We start from the raw sequence: 18237 nt of genomic DNA, 5'->3' as shown, positions 1-18237 counted from the left end.
ATTGATTTCTTTTTGCGAAGCTGTTTTAGTGAATTCTCAAATTCTCTATTTACATTGCATTATTGCCATACTGTAGATGGAATTAAACCTCATTCTTTGATAATTATCATAATTGGTCAAAAAGTGCAATCCTGGCTGAGATTAACCAGTACCTTTTTGCCAAAAATGGCTTTTGCAATGGACTTCAATGATTTGAACGTGCAGTGCTCTGACCTGGCACAGCCAACATCTCACGTTGTGTGTAGGACTGTCAAATTGATGGGATTTAAAATACCGAGTTTATCTCAGATCTGAATAGCTGACTAAATGGAAGATCAAAGAAGCCCAACCTGATGCTGCAATAGCATGATTTGAGCTAAAGCTTTGAAAAAGGGCGTTATTATTGAAAATCATGCTCAAAGGGTTGGTTGTTTGCACTGTGCTTCTCTGTCAGTATGAACACCGTGCACGATTTGAAATATTTGTAATCTTTGTGTAAAGAACTAAAAATAAAGTGCATATGGTAAGCCCAAAGGATAGAAAGGCTAGGGGAAATGTTCAAAGGAGCAAAGAAAATAGACAGAAGAGAGGAACAAGAGGAGATATAGCTTATTTTTTTAGCATGAAATGGGAATATGGAATGACATGACATTAGGTGTAAGGAAAGTGCTCATGGGAGGAGGGGCAATCTAGCAATCACACCTCACCATGAAGAGAAAATAACACCGGGAGGAAAAATTGAAACAGAGAACAGGAACCTGAAAGACACTGATATTTATGAAAGAAGGGAGAACAAGCAGTGCTGGAAAATACAGGTGATTCTACAAAGACACTGGAACACAAAAGGGCAGGAAACTCAGTAAGCGTTTGTGTTGATGACATCCAGGTAGTTCCACAAGGAAAATATTTTACATTAGGTGCAGGAAGCTTTTAAGTCAAAGCAGTTGTAATTTAGTGGGAAGAAGCCAAAATGGATCAAAAGTGGAGCTGTAGAGAATAGATAAGAATGTGAATGGATAAAGGAGACAAACTGAGCTGCAAAAGCAGCTGGTTATTTCTTTTTCTTTTTTTTCTGTACTATGAAGGAATGTGTCATATAAGAGTTTAATGACTTTTCACCTGTTCTTGGCCTAAAAAAAGTTAAATGTCATCAAGAGGTTAATACAATAAAACCTACACCCAAGAGAGAAGGTCTCTTTATGCAACAGAGTAGAACAGGTATTGGTAGGTTAGGTATTTCCAAGAAATATGTTGTATAAACAATTTGCAAGCAGATGCTTAGCTTTCACCACTTTTTTTTTTTAAAGAAAGGCTCAATAAATAGCTCTTTCTCCTTGCAAATATTTCCATTTTCCAAGCAGTTTTGTGGCATTAGGTTAGATGAATCCCCCGCTCCGGATTTCAGTGGTTCCCTGTATTACTGCAGAAGTTTACAGCAAGCTTTTAAGGTAACAAGTCTCATTCTGGTTGTAGCCCGGGCGGCCGCGCGGGTTTTGGAGGCGAGCAGGGCAGCACGGCCCTCAGGCCTGGCGCAGAACGACCGTTTAACGGCCGCGGCCGCCGCCGCCTTCCCGCCCGCGCGGCGCCGGGAGGGCGGGGCCGGCGAGGGGGCGGGGCCGCGGGAGGGCGGGGGCTACGGACGGCGCGCTCCCCCCTCCCTCGCCCTCATGGGCGGGGCCGGGGATCCCCGCCACCCGCCCCTGTCGTGCGGGGCGAGTCCATTGCGTCCCGTGCACGGGGGGAGCTCGGAACTCGGATGCCGGTTCTCGGTCCGGTTCGGGCAGCGGCAGAGGAGCTGGGGTAGCGTCCGCGGGATAGGATCCACAGTAGGGCTGCCGCAGCCGGTGCGGCCGCTCGGGCGGGGGGAGCCGCTTCGCCCGGGCGGCTCTCCCCTCCCCCCGGCGCCCCCCCCGCGCCCCAGCGGGGGATGGTGCGTCCCGCAGCGCGCGCCTTGCTCGCGCGGTTCGGCGCCTCGGCGGGGGGAGGGGGCGGGAGACCCGGGCCCCGGCGGCTCCGCAGCGTGAGCGGGGGGCGCAGCGCGGCCGGGGGTGGGGGGCCTGGCGCGCGGCGGCGGCGCCCTCGGCCGCCACCATGTCGGCCGACGAGGAGGAGCTCAAAGTGCCCGAGGACATGTTCAAAGATGTCAAGTTCTTCACCGTGGGAGACATCGACCCCAAGGTACCGGCGCGCCCGCGCCCCCGATGCGTGTCCCGCGACCCCCCGCTCCCGGGGGCGCCGTGGGCTCTTCCAGTCCCCCCTGCCCCCCCCCCCCCCAGCACTTCCCCGCGCGGGATCGAGGCTCGCGGGTGGGGTGGGGGTTGGGCGCGCGCTCCCGCCCGCCGCCCCTGAGGGGCTGGGGGCGGGGGGAGCCGTTACGGCCACTAACGGTCACTAACGGCCGTGCCCGCCGCCGCCACCCGCCATGGGAGCAAGCGGCCGCGGCGCGCAGGCCCCGTAGCAGCCTGAGCGGAGGCGGGGCGGGCGCGGGGACTTCCTGTGGGAGCGGAGCGGAGCGGAGCGGGCGCCGCTGCCGCCCGGGCCCGGCCCGCGGGGCCCTCCCTCCCGCCTGCCCGTCCCGCGGCTCCGTGCGCGCCGCGGCCCCGCCGAGGTGCTCGAGCCGGGGGCTCCGCGTGCCGCCCGCCTCGGCCCCCCCGCTGCCCCCGAGCGACCGCCGGGCCCGTAGCCTGGGGGCCAGGGCCGGCCTGTCCCAGCGCCCGGGAAACTTTTCCCGCTGTCCAACCGGGCCAGCGTTTGACGTGCCCCGTGTCTAGCGTGAGGGCAGCAACTTCGTGCCCACCGTGCCGTGTGTTTGTTATTGAAATTTAAGTCTGGGCTTCTTCGCTAGCTGCTGTAGTCCAGCCCTTTGTTCAGTGTCAGGTTCCTTTAATCTCAGGGCTTCATTTTCACTTATGGGCCTTTAAGAGAGCCATAAGCACAGGACGTAGATGTTGACTCATTTAGATTATTTTTATACGTTCACACAAATAGAATTATGTTTTAATGAAAATATAGACCTGTGAGGTAGTTGAGGAGCACAAGGAAAAGTCTTCAGCCATGAACTGTTTGGAAATGATTGAATAGAGCATTTAGAGCTTGAATAATACTTTGTATTTTTAAAAATCTATAGCATCAATATTATTATGTGTATAGAGAGGAGTGAACAGAACTGCAGGACTCTTCTATATCACTTATAATCATGGATAGTGTCCCAAAAGGGACACAGTTATTTTGTGTTGACATAGCAAGACAATCAGCAGTATTCCTGGAGTTAGTAAACAGTTGGTCGCTTTTGCTAGTGTCTTTTTTTCTTTTTTCTTCTTTTGATCAATTTTATCTTGCTTAGCAGCTAACGTCATTGTTGTCAAGCTTTGATGTGCGCCAAGTTAGAGACACTCAATTCTCATGTATTTGTGGATGGCTTTTCTGTGTTGTAGATGGACACACACGTGGGGTGGCCCGGGCTGGGTTCATAAACTTGGGCACAGCACTTTGCAAAAGCTGCTGCCGCTGCTTCAGGTCACTCACAAAGGAGGTTACCCACTTCTTTGTGTATGTGGTGCCCAAATTGAAAAGCTCTTGGATTTAAGTTGTTCTGTGAACAGCCTGCAGACAGTTAAAAGACTCTCCCCTCCTGTGCTCTGGATACTGAAGTGCCTTGGTGCTTTGGCACGGGGTTGTAGGGATGTCAGGACATCCTCAGTGCTGCTGCCTGAGCCCAAAGCTAGTGGATTTTACTGGACTTGGGCAAGTTCCGTGTGGGAACTTTGTCCCACTTTTCACAAGTGGGACGCTGGGAAAACAAAACCAGTTAAAATGCTGTTTACCTGTTGTGTTCTTAGCTGGGATACAGAAGAGAAAATCCAAACCAAATTCTGCAAATAGATTTAAAAACTAGTTTCTGTATTAAAATATTTATCTATTAGTATTATAAAAATAGACATGTTAGCAAAGCTGTTTTAATATACAAATGGTTGTTAGCTTACTTTCAAAAAGAAGTTTCCTATTTCATCTTTCGGAGATGAGTTTACCCTGGTCAACTTAAATATCTAAATGTTTTCATTGAAGACTGGATATCCTAATAAATATTAAAACAGGTCTAGCACAAATGAGGATTTTAATGAAACCAATAATCAGAACAAAATATAATTATTCAGGTGACTAGCTACATACTACCTATTGAAATACTTGCAGCATAAGCTACAAGGGAAACAAAAGTTTGGATTTATGCTTAGATGTTCTTTGGCAAATGATGGAGGATTAAATTTCTGGCTCTCAAATTTGAATCCGTTCCACTGGGATGTACCCTTGCCTGTGCACACCTCTCTGAGGGGCTACATGCCATTTTTCCTATTTTTCTCCTTTGTAATAAATGCTTTCCATGTTTTCTTGGCAGATGTAAACTCCAATCATTATGCACAGCTAACGCTGCTGAAAATAGACAAAGAGAGTAAAATAGAGTAAAACAGTACTGTGCAAGAAGGAACTTGAGCAGAATACTTGGTTTCTGTATCTTTTCTTGTTTTATTATAAATTTTGGTGCCCATTCTTCTGTTCTACTTTTTAGTTTTGAAATCCTGCTGTTTTTTCTGCAGATTCAAAGACGAAATATAGGTGCCATACAGATGAAATGTCAGTGAAGTTCACATGAATTTAAGCTAGCATCTGAAGGGCAAGATTTCTACGATAGCTGTATTAGGGGTTGCCAGCATTGTTTTTCCTCGCGTTACAAGGTGAAGTCAGTTGTGCCCATGTAACTTTTCAGTGTAGCTACTCTACTTAAAGCGAGCATGTGCTCTAAGAGGAATTTTGACACTGACATAAGCTTTACCAGGAGAATACTCTTTCATACTGCTCTAGATAACCATATGAAATTATTATCCATTATATTTAAGCACCCTACTGATGCTAATGTAGGTATTTGCTTAAGTAATCTCTTTAACACAATGCTGATTTGATACAGAAATCTTGTATTCGTTGTTTATTAGGTGCAAATTTTCTTCATGTTTTCTGTTTTAAATGCACAATTTTCCTAAAACTCTATTCTTTTTTTAATCTTTCAATGAATACACAATTAGGTGGGGCTTGTAACTGTTGTAACAGAGAAGTTTGTACTTTAGCTCTTTAAGGTAGTACCTAAGAATACATGTCCTTCTACCTGTTGTTCTTCCTGCTTTCCCTAAAATAAACTTAACTCTGCCTCAGTTTATTTTCCAATACATCTCTTTGCTAGAAAGCTTCCTTTCTCTCTTATACCATAATTACATTTTTTTTCTTGCAAATTCTTTTAGTGTCAGCTTTCTTTTTTTTTGCTTGCTGGCTATCAGCTCAATACTACAGTAGATTCATTTTCTTTACCTTTCTTTTCTCCACTGTTGGTGTGAATAAGTTCCATGTTTAAGTGTACTCCTTCACTTGCTGTTTATCAATTTACTTATTTAGTCCTTTCAGAATTCACATCGCTGTGTATTTATTTATTTATTTATTTATTTATTTATTTAGCCAGTGTGCTGCATTTGGGGTCACAGGAGAGAGAGGGAGATGCTCTGCTCAGTTATTTTGCCCAATTCACTATTTTGGAGAGGCCCAGCTATTTCAAACTTACTCATACATTCTGTGGGTTGATATATATTGATTGGATCTAAAAGTATTGGAACCAAATGTCATTTGTGGGATGGAATTTTTTTTAGTTTTTACACGTAAACATATACTGGGAACACATGAGTAATTTCTTTCTCCTCTATCAAAGTAAAGAACTAGCTTGATTGGGAAGTGCTTCCATGAAGGCTGCACTGTATAGTCCTGACTACCTTTTTCTGAACTTCAAGCTCTTTTTTTGAGCGATATAGAATGGACTCTGAAGCTAATATCTGCAAAACTAAATGCAAAGGAGAAGGAAAGTCTTTTCTTGGGGAAAAAAAATATAATTTATTTTCAAAATTTTTTGACTCTTTCCAGATTTATGCCCCAACCTGAATTATCTTGGAAAGTAAAACTTTGTCTTGGGTGATTAAAATATGACAGAGATGTAAACATTAAAAATAAGCTTTTAAATGGTATTCATTTGACAACTTCAGTAATGTTTATTACTGTCAGCCCCTATGCTTTGTGTTCTGTAATGTATTGGTATATTCTTGCACTAGTGCTTTTATCAAATCAAAAGTAATTTAAAAAAAAAGTTGACTTACCTCACTGTTCTCTTGGTTTTAGGTAATTCAGCTTCTGAAAGCTGGGAAAGCAAAAGAAGTTTCTTACAATGCACTGGCTTCACACATCATTGCAGAAGATGGGGACAATCCAGAGGTTGGAGAATCTCGTGAAGTCTTTGATCTCCCTGTAGTAAAGGTGAATGACTCCTCTCTGGTAACTTCTTCTCTTACAAGTTATACTGGAAAATGTTCATGTTTTGCTAATGCCCAACTGAAATGTATTTTTGGAAATCTAATGTTGTCTTCACAAACTTTTTTTTCCTGGATGATACACTTATATTGCAGTCATGTTCCCATATTTCTCCTGCTTTTGGGTTTTTTTTTTTTTTTTTTTTTTTTTTTTTTTTTTTTTTTTTTTTCTTTCCTTCCGCTTACCTTTCGTCTTGTTTCAGGAAGTTCTTAGAGCTTCTGGCAATGGAAAATCTCAGTTTCAACAGTAGTAGTAGACTGCTCATGTTTATTTATTTATTTTAGACACGTGTGCTTAGCAAGGTGATTCTGCATGTGTGTACTCTGTTAATAATAATAATAATAAAGTTAGTAGACTTTTAATCTTAGGTTTTTTTTTTCTTGTGATTTTTTGGGGCTTACTCACATTGAATTACTGATATTTTGTTACTACCTTAAGACTATTAGCTTAGCTTTCTCCGGAAAGCTTTCAGGCTCCATGTTTGAAAATGTGAACTTGGCAGATCTGCAAGTCATGAGAGCAATTTGAAAAGAAAATCTGTATTATTTCACTGCCAATATTTAGGAGCACATCGTTTTGGAGCTTTTATGCATATGGTTGCAGGTGACCATAATGAATTTTAGTTGCCTATATCATAGGAATTTACCTGAGAGTTTAATAGTATGTGTTTAAAAATAAACAAACAAATACATAGAGACCTTATGGTTATAGTGAATGCACTACTTGATTAAAAGGTTCTTTTTAATATTTTCCATATTCTGAAGTGTTTTCTGCTATAATTTTAATCTTAAAAAAGTATCACTGTCATTCTCATATGAAGGAAAGGACATCTGAAATGTCCCAGAATTTGAGTGGGGGTCATCATCCAGCTTCACTGGATGCTTAGGAGCTGATTTTAAATACCTTTAATACCTTTTAAGTACCTCTGTGTAGAGTTAATGTTTAATATGTTTAGTAGCTCCTTAGAGGTAAATGTAAGGTAGGAGAATTTTTTTTTTTCTTTTAAAGCAGGGGGAATTGAAGAAAGGAGAAAGGATGAATAAATACTATACATGATGAGTAAATACTATACATGATGTTTTGGGCACAATGGCAGGACAAGGGAAGGGGAGTTTGTTCCCATATTGCTCTGTGACCTTTGAGAAGTCTTAAGAGAACCCTTGCAAATAAATCAGAACAGTTTTTGTAAATGTCAAAATATGTTGTCAGTGAAACATTGTGAATTTCTAATTTGGGAGATGTGTATTGCAATTAGGTTTGATACATACTTGGAAGGTAATTTGCATTTCATTCATGCAGACCAAATTTTTTAACTTCTTGGCTTTTTATCTTTCAGCCTTCCTGGGTGATCTTGTCTGTTCGCTGTGGAGCTCTTCTGCCGTATCCTTTTAAGTTGTTCATATTCAAATGTATTTTATTGAAAACATGTTAAAATAAATAGTATTGAGTGGCTAAAGAGCCACTAGAGTGGCTAAGGGCTAAAGATAAAGCATACATAGCTCTAATCTTTAAAATGACAGGATATGTTTTCCCTGCTGTGGTTATAGTGGGCCTGGAGCTTCTTTGTCTTATTTGCTTATGCTGCTTTTGGCTGTTTCAGCGTGTACTAGATGCTTGCCAGAAAAGTGTTACTGGGTGGACTGCAACATTTTATCTGGGAATTACTACTAGCTGTGAGGATCCAGGGAGGCTTCTACAGTGCAGAAGAAGGGCAGGTGTGAGGGTTTGGAATAGAAGGCCCTATTCGACTGCCTTTGCTAGAAGCAGAATTAAGCCATGATAGATACACACATATACACACACTGTATTTTAAATAACGCTTCATTAATAGATAATAGTAGTATTACAGCTGTTTGAATAGTCTTCCGTACCCTTGTTAAATCTTGTTATTTTTCACTGGGCTAGATTTATCCTTTTTTAACTTGTTTGGAAAACATTCTTGCATATGCATGGTGTGTTCCTTTCTCTTTTCATCAGTTATTACTGTTTCAAGCTGATTTATGTCCCTGACAGTTTTTATTTGGATCGTAAGAGTGATAGCAATGACTGCTATTACAGAAAGAAATTCATGCATCTTTTTCTCGCTACTCTTACAAAGATTCTGTATATAGAAAAGCTGGAGCAGAGCAATACTTTTCAGGACAGGATCTCATTTGAGGTTAGCAAAAGAAGCAGCCAGTGCTGGAATACAGGAGGAAGTAGAAGCAAAAGTTTAGTCTTAATGTGCTTCAGTTATTCTCTATTTAATGTCTAGTATTTCAAGGTATACGCCTTTCCATCTTGCTGTGTGCTGATTGTTTTGCAAATACCCTATACGTTCTCTACTTCCAGAAGAGAACTTGCGTGAACTGTGGAAAGAGAAAGCATAAAATCCATCAGCTAAGAGAAAATTGCAGATTGGGCCTGGGCGGTTGTTCTGATCATAATAATTAATTGTGACAGGATTTTACCAGTTAGTAAGAAAAACTATCCCTGAGTCAGGGATATTCTGACTTAAGCGGAAGAAAGTTTTCCTCAAATAAATTGGCTTCTAAATGAGCATTTAAATGAGCATTTCAAAAGAGCATTGAACATTACATGTTAAAAAGCAAGTTAAGGAAACTATTCCCACATTCAAAATAATTATTGTGAGGTGGTCTGAGCTGGCGTCTTCTGTGGTTGGCATCTGTATTTATCAGCCTTTCAGCATCAGAATGGGAGTCTGTGCTCTTCCTTAGATCAGATTCAAAGAGGAACTGGATAGAAATGTTTCTGGGAGAGGCTGAAGTTTCAAGCTTAGGTAATAGAACATTTTAATGATCCACTTTTCCCATAGAGAAGTTGCGCTGTTAGAAAAATGGTTTTCCATCTGAAACCAGGTGATATTAAACAGATAGTTTAGTGCTCATTTTATTTACCTAGAAGAGAAATCAACAGATAAAACTTGTGAGTAATGCACTCCATAATTTATCACAATATATGCATGAGTTTAGCCCTGAATAACTTGCTCAGAAAGACTTTCTTGTGAGTGTCTACGAATGTCCAAATGAAAAGACCAAGTCTCAATAGTACAATATTTCTGGGTTGTGGGGAAGAAGAAAGTTTTGTGCACATATCAGCAGTAAATGTCTCCTTGAACTCTTGACTTTTCTCCCTAGCTATTTGTGTTCAGAAAACCTGGTGTTTTTTGGTTTAATTCTGAGCCTTACAGTGGTCACTAAAATGTGTTGTTAGGTCTCAGCTTTGGTTTTTTTTCAGCCTTTCTGTGGCTTCTAAGAATCTTGCATTTCATTAGAATTTTATGCATTACCATAATGAGAATACTAGACAACAGTTAGTAGGAATAACTTGCCTCTCCAATTTGAGTTTTGTTGGCTGTTTTTTTTTTTTTCCTCAGACAGAGTTTTGATATATCCTAGCCTGGTGTTTGCTTTTAATTTAGAGGTTTAGTATTCAAAATTGACTTTGAATTTATTGAGGAAAGAAGTCCTAGACACACTAGAAACATTCTGTATCAGTTAAATGCACAGATCTATCCCAGAGAGCCTTAAGAATTTTAAGATCAAGTACCAATTCCAAGACATATTTGATGGGCATTTGGCTAGCAGTGAAAAGGTGAAATTTGATATAGAGAGGTTGAGTACATTATAAAAGCATAATAATTTTGTCTGTTCCGTAGAAATACATTTCAACATTCAATTCTGAAAGTTTTCTTAATGAGTTGGACCTTCAGAAGGGAGAACATTCTCCCTTTTTTTCCAGTAGCTGGTACGAGACAAAACCTGAATAACTTAGAGTGAAGGGAAAGTAACAGAATTTGAGACAGAGAACATCCTTCCAGGAGGAAAAGGATAGAAAAGGAAAAATCCTTCCTGTTTTAAAACTTTGATTAAAATGCTATGAAGAGGTCTTCATAGTAATTTTATTTTTGTTAAATGTGAAAAAAGAAGGAAGGAGAAAGGTTTATTTTTTGTTGCCCTTATGTGGATGAAAGGTCAAAAACACTTTATCATTTTTGTAGCTGGGTAAAGCAAAGAAATCTCACTGAACAATTTTGCATTCCTTCCTTTTTGTTTTCCAGACCGCTTTGAAACCTCATAGACCCTTTTAAAGCACAACAGTTTCGCTCCTGTTGTTTAGAGAGTGCAAGCAGCAGTGAAGCTGAAGAACCTCTTCAAAGTGCCATGCTGAGCTCTTGCTACTTCATGGGCTAGGAACAGATGCTAAGGCAGAAAGCAGATTACGAGACACTTCTAAATAGTGCTGTACTGAACCTCTGCCTTTGATATAATACTAACACAAGGAAAATTTGGATGTTCTTTGGACTTGGGCTGCTCAGAGTATTGTGGATAGTGGCAGGAATCAATTCATGTGGTTTGATTTTGTTGTCAACTTGCTGCTTGCTGTGTATTATCCTCCAAATCTCAAAGTTACAGCACTGCTGGTGCACCCGTTGACTTTGTTATAGCACAGGGGAAATTTTTCTTAAACACAAAATGGTGATGGGAGATCAGGGATTGACTGAGATTCCAGTCTCTTCAGGCACCTTCCTACAGTGCTTCACTGTGGTCTGGCATGAGTTTAGCATCATTTCCGTGCAGTAGTTTAGTCTTGTTCTGATCTTGTTCTGATTCATCTGAGCTACTCCAAAGAGGAAGAACAAATTACTTATCTCTTCATTTGGGTTGGTCTTTGTGGATTTGTTTGTTCTCAGCTTTTTAAACCCATCAGTTCTGGCTCTTTCAGGTTCATCTCATGAGTTACGTTTACTAGATCCATAAAAGATCTCCTTACTCTTGGCAGATACTCTTTAATTTATGCAAGTCTTTCATATGAAAACAAATACACTTTGCTATCACAAATCTAGTCAGGTATTGAAAATAGATGGAAAACAGCGTTTGAGTTTCAGATTCTGTTTTTGCATCCTATGTGATGTTTTCTCAGCTTGTGATTCGTGGTAGTTTCTAGCTTTTTTTTTTTTCTTGGCATGCTATTGATGATGTATTTTATTTGCCTTTCTGTGCAACTTTTCCACGAGCTTTGTATACTTGTTTCATTCATCACACATTTTGCTTTAATGTGATGAAGAAATAAAGGCTTAATACAAAGGAAACATTGAGAACTTCAGTACTTCCACCTACAATATATAATACCTGGCAGAGAAGGACAAAAAGATTTACTTGGTGCAGTTATTCTTCATTAATTCATATTGACTTTACTCATCTACCGATTATGTTCTGACTGGTTTAACTAGAAAGCGTCCCAGCTTATTTTTCCAGAAGTATAAATTGAGTGATTGAAATTTCCTGGTTTACTCTTTTCTCTACTAGGCAGAGGGAATATTCTTCTGTACTTCCAGTCTTTCAGAAGTTGTAAAGGGCACATGAGCTTCCAACCAGAAACAGCACCATTTAGCCAAACTTGGTTGTTTTGGAAGCCACTTGCAACTCTTAACTAGTTTTCCTAACTAGTTTTCTTGTTTATAGCCTTTTTTTTCCTTTAATTCCTTGTTGATTTCAAGTGAAATCATCCACCAGATTGCAGTCTTTCTTTAACAATCCGGTAAGGAAGGCGCTCCGACTTTCTGACAGTCATCTGTTACTAGCTTTTCTTTTAGGAGAAAAAAAATCTTCGGTGTTTTTAGTTTTATTGAATTTCTTTTGCACTATGTTCTTTCTTTGTTCTCTGTTGCTGACTCTAGCAGAAGAACTGTTGATTCCCTGGAAGAAGAGCTCTTGATAATGACCTGGCTTTCTATGAGCTTAATTTCCTGTGTTCAGAGGCAGCCTGATCCAGGTTGCATACAGCATGAGCTGAAAACAGAGCACGTGCTTTTAAAGTTTTTGAATGGTTAAATACTTGATATCTGAGAAGACCTGTTGTACTGTGAAATGTCCTTCTATTATCCATAAGGAAACTTCCATTTAAAATATCTTGTATCCTTGACACCTGTTGTTTCCAGGGTAAATGGCTTTTCTCCAGAATCCGGTCAGATCTTTTTTGGAGTCACTGCTTGTCTCTCTCAGGTAGGTTTATCATATTTCATTGTACTCCAATATAAAATGTGTGTGATCCTTAAGGGAAAACAAAGGAGAGGTGCCTTTTTTTTGGGTGTATGATAGAATTATCATCTCAGTAGTGTTAGATTACGACTGAGAATGTAAGCATTTCGTACTGTGGCCATTTGATTAAATCATAAATTTATCTTGTATTCAGTAATGTGATGATTCTAAAATGAAAAGCACACTGCTGTAGGAAATCTTTAGTACTATTATTTATTCATTAACACAGAATATTTGCTAAACCATTTTGTTCCTAAATAAGAACCGAAATCCTGACCAGGGTACCAATGAATGAAATGGGGGATAATTGTGGTGTCTCAATGGTGTTTGTTTATACCCAGCTCTAAAGATCTGTGAGCAGCAGCTTGTTGAGAATTAATTGCAGTGTGTGTGTGTGCAGATAGCATCAGGGTTTAGAAACTAATGGGATATATGAGCTTTAGATTTTTCTTTTCCATTTTCCTTAGTAATTCTAAATATTAGTAACTTAGGTATGCATGGCATTCTTGGCAAAGGAGGAATATAAATTGTTAGAAGTAAACATTTCATGTGTTTACTAAGGCTAGTAATGGGTTCTACACATTAAATTTCTGCTTAATGATTTTAAACCAATTGTCTAAGATCATAACTCATTTATATTTACTTGACTTCTATATTTACTAACTTCTCCTGGGGTGGGTGATATATTAGTGTTCAGATATATCTGTATTACAGAAGTGAGGAGTATTTTCTTTCTCTCTTTGTAAGCTAAAAATGCTTCTTTAATGTAGTTTCCTGCTACACCTCTTTCATTCACCCATATTCTTTTTAATTTTCGTGCTAATTTGGTATTTAAAAGTGATAGCTGCATTAGCCAGACTTGTAAATGATGCATTATGAGTCCTACTAGAAATCTTTGAGCAAAAAGCAGCTGGTTGCATGGAACTAAAAGGCTTATTTAACTTCCCCTTAGGTTTCATCTGAAGACCGAAATACGCTGTGGGCTTTGATTACGTTTTATGGAGGGAATTGCCAGCTGAGCCTCAATAATAAGTGTACTCATTTGATTGTGCCTGAGCCAAAGGGGGTAAGAGTTTATTACACGTACGGTTCTGCCTGTTGTAGCTCTTGTTTGCTTTGGAATAATCAAAAACATTCTGCCTCCCTGAAATTAAGATTCTCTAAATTGTTTGTTGGTCTTAAAAATCAACAGAATTATGCATTGCAGTTAATCACGTCATATTTATTTTCTGCATGGTTTTGAGCCTCATCAAATAAACAGGCACTCAGTTTCATATCTGTATTTATATCTCTGCTTGAATAAAGTGTTTGATTCTTTTTTTCTGTTTTTCTTACCCTAATTAGTGATACATAATGATCATTAGTGACTGTGACTTGTAAGTATGTAGATAGAATCAGCGTAGTAAAACCAAGGACAGAGAACTGAAAAATAATGCAAAATGCCCTTAGACATTCTGAAGGAAAAGAAATAAGGAGAGTGGAAGTAAGAATATGTTAAAAAACTAACCAAAATAAACTGCCCAACCAACCAACCAAAAAAAACCAAAACTAAAAATGTCTCCTCTCTTTCCTCTTGAAGGATAAATCATGCATGGCATTTCTGTGCCATATCTGTAGAAATAAATAAATGTCTTGCTTAATTGTGAATGGTGAGAAATTTATAGAACAAATACTTGACCTAGTCCTTCTGCTGTGTCATACTGCTTCAAGGAAATCTGCAGCAATTTGTAAAGAGAACAGTTTTGACACTAGTAAAATCTTAAATGATTGCTTTGACTTGACATGATAAAACAAGATTCTTAATAGTTCTCACCATGAGGAGAGAATGAAAACTCATATCTGCAAATAAACTTGGTTCATCTGTAATCTTCTTTTTGTATGTGAATGACAGTTTCAAATAACTCTGGAGAATCATTAAATGAAATTAATTTCCTCTGAATGTACTGGTTGATAATTTATGTTGTCTGACATACAAAGAAAATCCCAGTTCAATTGCTTTTAAATATTAGATCCCCAAATTAGTTTTAAATCTTTTATTAAAAGTTTTTTTTTCACTATTTAGATATATGTGAGGAGTTTCCATAAAAGAGGCTGTTTTGACCGAACATTAACACTGATCCTGTGTGTGCTTCTATTTAATTAGAAAAGGAAGCAGAAAATTTGTACTATTTGTACAAGTGTTGTCAAGTAATAACATTAAAATGAAGTATATAGAGATAAAAAATTCAGTGTTGCCATCATCACCTCTTACTGAAATGTGAGTATATAATGGACAGAAATGTGGTTGTTTCATGTTAAGGAAGACCTTACAGTTTGCGTCTTGTGGGTGTGTGTATGAGACACAGTATTTGAACAGCTTCTGATGTCTGTTTGTGCTAAAAGCCATTCTTCCAAATCATTGGCTTTTAAGTATTTGCAACTACTGAATTATGAAATTCTGAGTTACCCTGACTGCTCTCATTTTATTTATTTATTTATTCCTTTTTATTGGAAAAAGAGAAAGTGTGACTGTATTTAGGCCTACATTTCTCTCCCTCTACTCTGAAGACAGTGTAAAGTAGTCACAGTGCAAGTAAGATTAACTGTGGCTTAATGTATGTGAGCTGCTGGAGTTCTGACAGCTTTTTCTGATTTATACTTCCTCATCTATATATATATATAAATATATGTATATAATAATGCATATTATTTTATAATAATTATTATAATGTGCCTATTGAGTCCATCCATTTGTAGATGTGAAGGTTGCTGTTTAAAGCTTTCGAAGCCAGTGGTAAAGCACAGTCATTTGTGCTGTTTGTTGTGGGAGAGCCTGGATTTCTGTGTGCCTGGATTCTGCCCAGTCTGCTTCTATTCAGTGTAGATGTAACAGCAAAAGTAGCTCTAGGAGAGAGAAAAAAAAAAAAAAAAGCAGATTTGAGGACAGGTTTCTATCTCTTTGGTGTATTTGCTTATTTATTTATTTATTTATTTTTGATGTTGTTTTCTCATGGGAAAATTTAGGGAGCAGTCGCTGGGGTACTGCATGTGCAAATGGAGCTGGTAGGCACCGGGACTGTGCACGTAGCCCTTACCTTCGTTCTCATTAACTGCATCTTGAGTAAATGAGAGTGCTTGGTGCCTGTGACCCGAGCTAACTGTACCCAGCCTAGATTTAGTATCACCGTACAAATCTGTGTGCTGATTTGGATCCCAAGAATCTTGATCAGAAAGAGCCTTAGTGGTTCTGCAAGGAGTAGATTGGAAACTCCGCTTTTCTCAGCTCTAGCCAGGCGGCTCTGCAAGTCTGTAAAAACTTCTCTTGGTCTCCTCACAGTCTTCATTCCACCTCCATTCCCAAACATATGAGAATTGAGGCTTCACTTGAGGCTGACTAAGAACTACCTCTTCAGTGTGGTTCAATCTAACAACTTTCCTTCTAATTTCATCCAGTGACTTCTAATTAGAAGGCTCTCTACGTCTTGCATACCGACTCACAATCAAAACTATGCTGCTAATAGTTTGGGAAGGTTTTTTGTTGTGTTTGGAAAGCTCTTGAATGGAAAAATACATTCCTTCTATCTAGGGGCTGTCTGTGTTTTTACTTAGGTATTATTAGTCTGAATTTAGTCGAATCTTGTTTGAACTTTCTCTAGGAGAAGTCTCTTTCCCCAGGAAAGCTCATCTGTTGTTTTAGAAGTGCTGTTGTATTAGTTTTTATGATCAATTTAGGACCCTTGGGGAGTGAAGTGAAATAACTAATAGCAGCATTAAGTCTGACTGCGGCAATTTCCTTCTGAGTGCAGCAGTCCTGCTGATCCTCACAGTTTTATTGGCCATGAGCAATAGGATGTCTGTCTTAACTCAGTGGTAGGAAGTTGTGGTGCAGTTGAAAGCTTTGTTGTAGATGTGTCTGAGCACTTTATTACACATAGGGATTTACCCCTGTTTGTTGGTTTATTCTTGAAAACACCAGTCTGCTCTTGCACATGAGCAATCTTTAAAGGTAGTACTGGTACTTAACCATCTTGCTAATGAGATGTTTCAAACATGCCTTAGTTCATCCAACAAAATTACATGCAGGTTTAAGTAGTCAGGAAGCAAAGCAGGGCTGTGTGTTAAACGTCCCATGTGTGTTAAACGTTCACTTCCCAAGCAGCAGTATGTAGCTTATTTTTAAAATCACATTTGTTTTCACATCCCCCCAAACAAGAGATGCTGACTTCTGCTCCAGGTGACACCCCAGCTTTCCTGCTGTTGATAAGGTCACGATTTCTACAGTGCTCTGCATGGAGCCAGCCTGTTGAAGGTCAGGTTCTACAACACGGCTTTGTTTTTAAATGTTCATCCCATTTCCTTTTTTGGGGCAATCGAAATATTGAAGAACTAATAAGATATGACACCTCATTCGTGGCTTTTATTTCTTGTATGAAAAGCTCTTTTGACCCTTTTAAGCTGTCCTTATGCTCCAATAAGTCTCATTGTTCCTGGTATAAACAGCATGGTGACATAAGCATCGTTTGAAATGGAAGCCAGCAATCTGGTTTAATCGTAAAGAAATGATGTTTGACACAATACAGCTTTTGAATGCACTTAGTTCAGTTATTGAAGGCATTTACAACGTTGACCTTCAAAGTTATTCAGTTATGAAAAGTTTTTTTTTTCCATTTTATTTGCCTCTGGAGTTATAAACTGCTCAAAGCATTTTTTTTTCATTTAAACACAAAAGACAGAAGATTTAGAGGAGTTTAAACACGCATGAGTTTGGGTGAATTTTTCAAGGGCTCTAAGAATGCCACCATCAAAGTCTGAAGAACTAATTGCTGAATCTGCTAGTCCTATTTTGAACAAAATAAAATGTTATCAAGACGTGTTTTAACAGTTTAAGCTGTTTCAACACACAGTTATCCCTTTAAAATTGCAATTCTTCTCACTTCTTTCTTTATATGTATCTAGGTTATTAAAGCATATTACTTTACAGAGGTGCGTAAAATAGGCTGAAAAGCTTGGTAGATTTTTCTTTGCTTCATCCCATTTCCCAAATCTTTGCTGGTGAACTGATGTCTCTTTTCAGTCCGCTAGTTATAAGGGTAACAGAAATAAGTCCAAGTCCAAAACAATCTACAAGAATAAAAATGTTACAAAATGACTAAGAGATGGAGAGGAGTAACAAGGAGGTGTTTCTACTAACTACAGTGCCTTGATTTAGCAAGGAAAAGCATTCTTATTCTGCTCTTGCAATCTTAATTTCCTTTGTTTTAAAAGGGAAAAAAAATACAATTTATGCTTTCTCTTAAAGATAGAAAATACTTGAAATTGTGCTGTGTTATGTTTTAAGACTGAGAGCAAACTCTGATTTTGCTTGGGTTATTTGCTTAAAATTGTGTAGATCATATTCTGAGTCGCAGAATCACCAAATGATTGAGATTGGAAGGGACCTCTGCAGATCCTCTAGTCCCATATAGAGTGCCAGTAGAACAAATGGTCCTATTTTTACCAACATTTCAACTTACACTTTAGAATGTGATTGCCTTTCATGTTGAAGATACAAGTCTGAAGTTAGATGACCTTTATTTATACAAGAAAAAATACTTTTATTACTTTCACTGCATTTGAAGCACCGAGCTCTGATCCTTGACTGACACATGTGACTGGAAAGAGAAGCAATGAATATTATCTTGCAAACAGGTATCTCTGAAACAGTTTGACAGTTTTACTCTAGGTAAGTTTACCTGGGAACTCTTTCAGAAAGTATAGTCTTTATTTGAAAATATTAGTGCCTTAATCTTTGCTGGTACCCTTCAAGCTAACAATAGAATTAATTGGTGATTAAAAAACTATG

At 39.1% G+C, this 18237-nt stretch overlaps 1 protein-coding gene across 1 annotated transcript in view; it reads left to right on the top strand.

Moving 5' to 3' along the window:
• Positions 1 to 2070: 2070 nt before the first annotated feature.
• Positions 2071 to 18237, top strand: part of PAXIP1 (PAX interacting protein 1) — a 33805-nt gene continuing 17638 nt past the window's right edge. The window contains exons 1-5 of the mRNA XM_026052991.1: positions 2071 to 2157; positions 6187 to 6321; positions 7712 to 7755; positions 12317 to 12380; positions 13369 to 13482. Coding sequence (XP_025908776.1) covers positions 2071 to 2157; positions 6187 to 6321; positions 7712 to 7755; positions 12317 to 12380; positions 13369 to 13482 — 444 coding nt within the window. The remainder of the gene's footprint in view (positions 2158 to 6186; positions 6322 to 7711; positions 7756 to 12316; positions 12381 to 13368; positions 13483 to 18237) is intronic.

Source organism: Nothoprocta perdicaria, unplaced genomic scaffold, assembly GCF_003342845.1.
Source record: "Nothoprocta perdicaria isolate Ctin4 unplaced genomic scaffold, notPer1 scaffold_95, whole genome shotgun sequence".
NCBI lineage: Eukaryota > Metazoa > Chordata > Aves > Tinamiformes > Tinamidae > Nothoprocta > Nothoprocta perdicaria.
The sequence above is the reverse complement of the archived record's forward strand: the minus strand, read 5'-3'. Positions and strand labels throughout refer to the sequence as shown.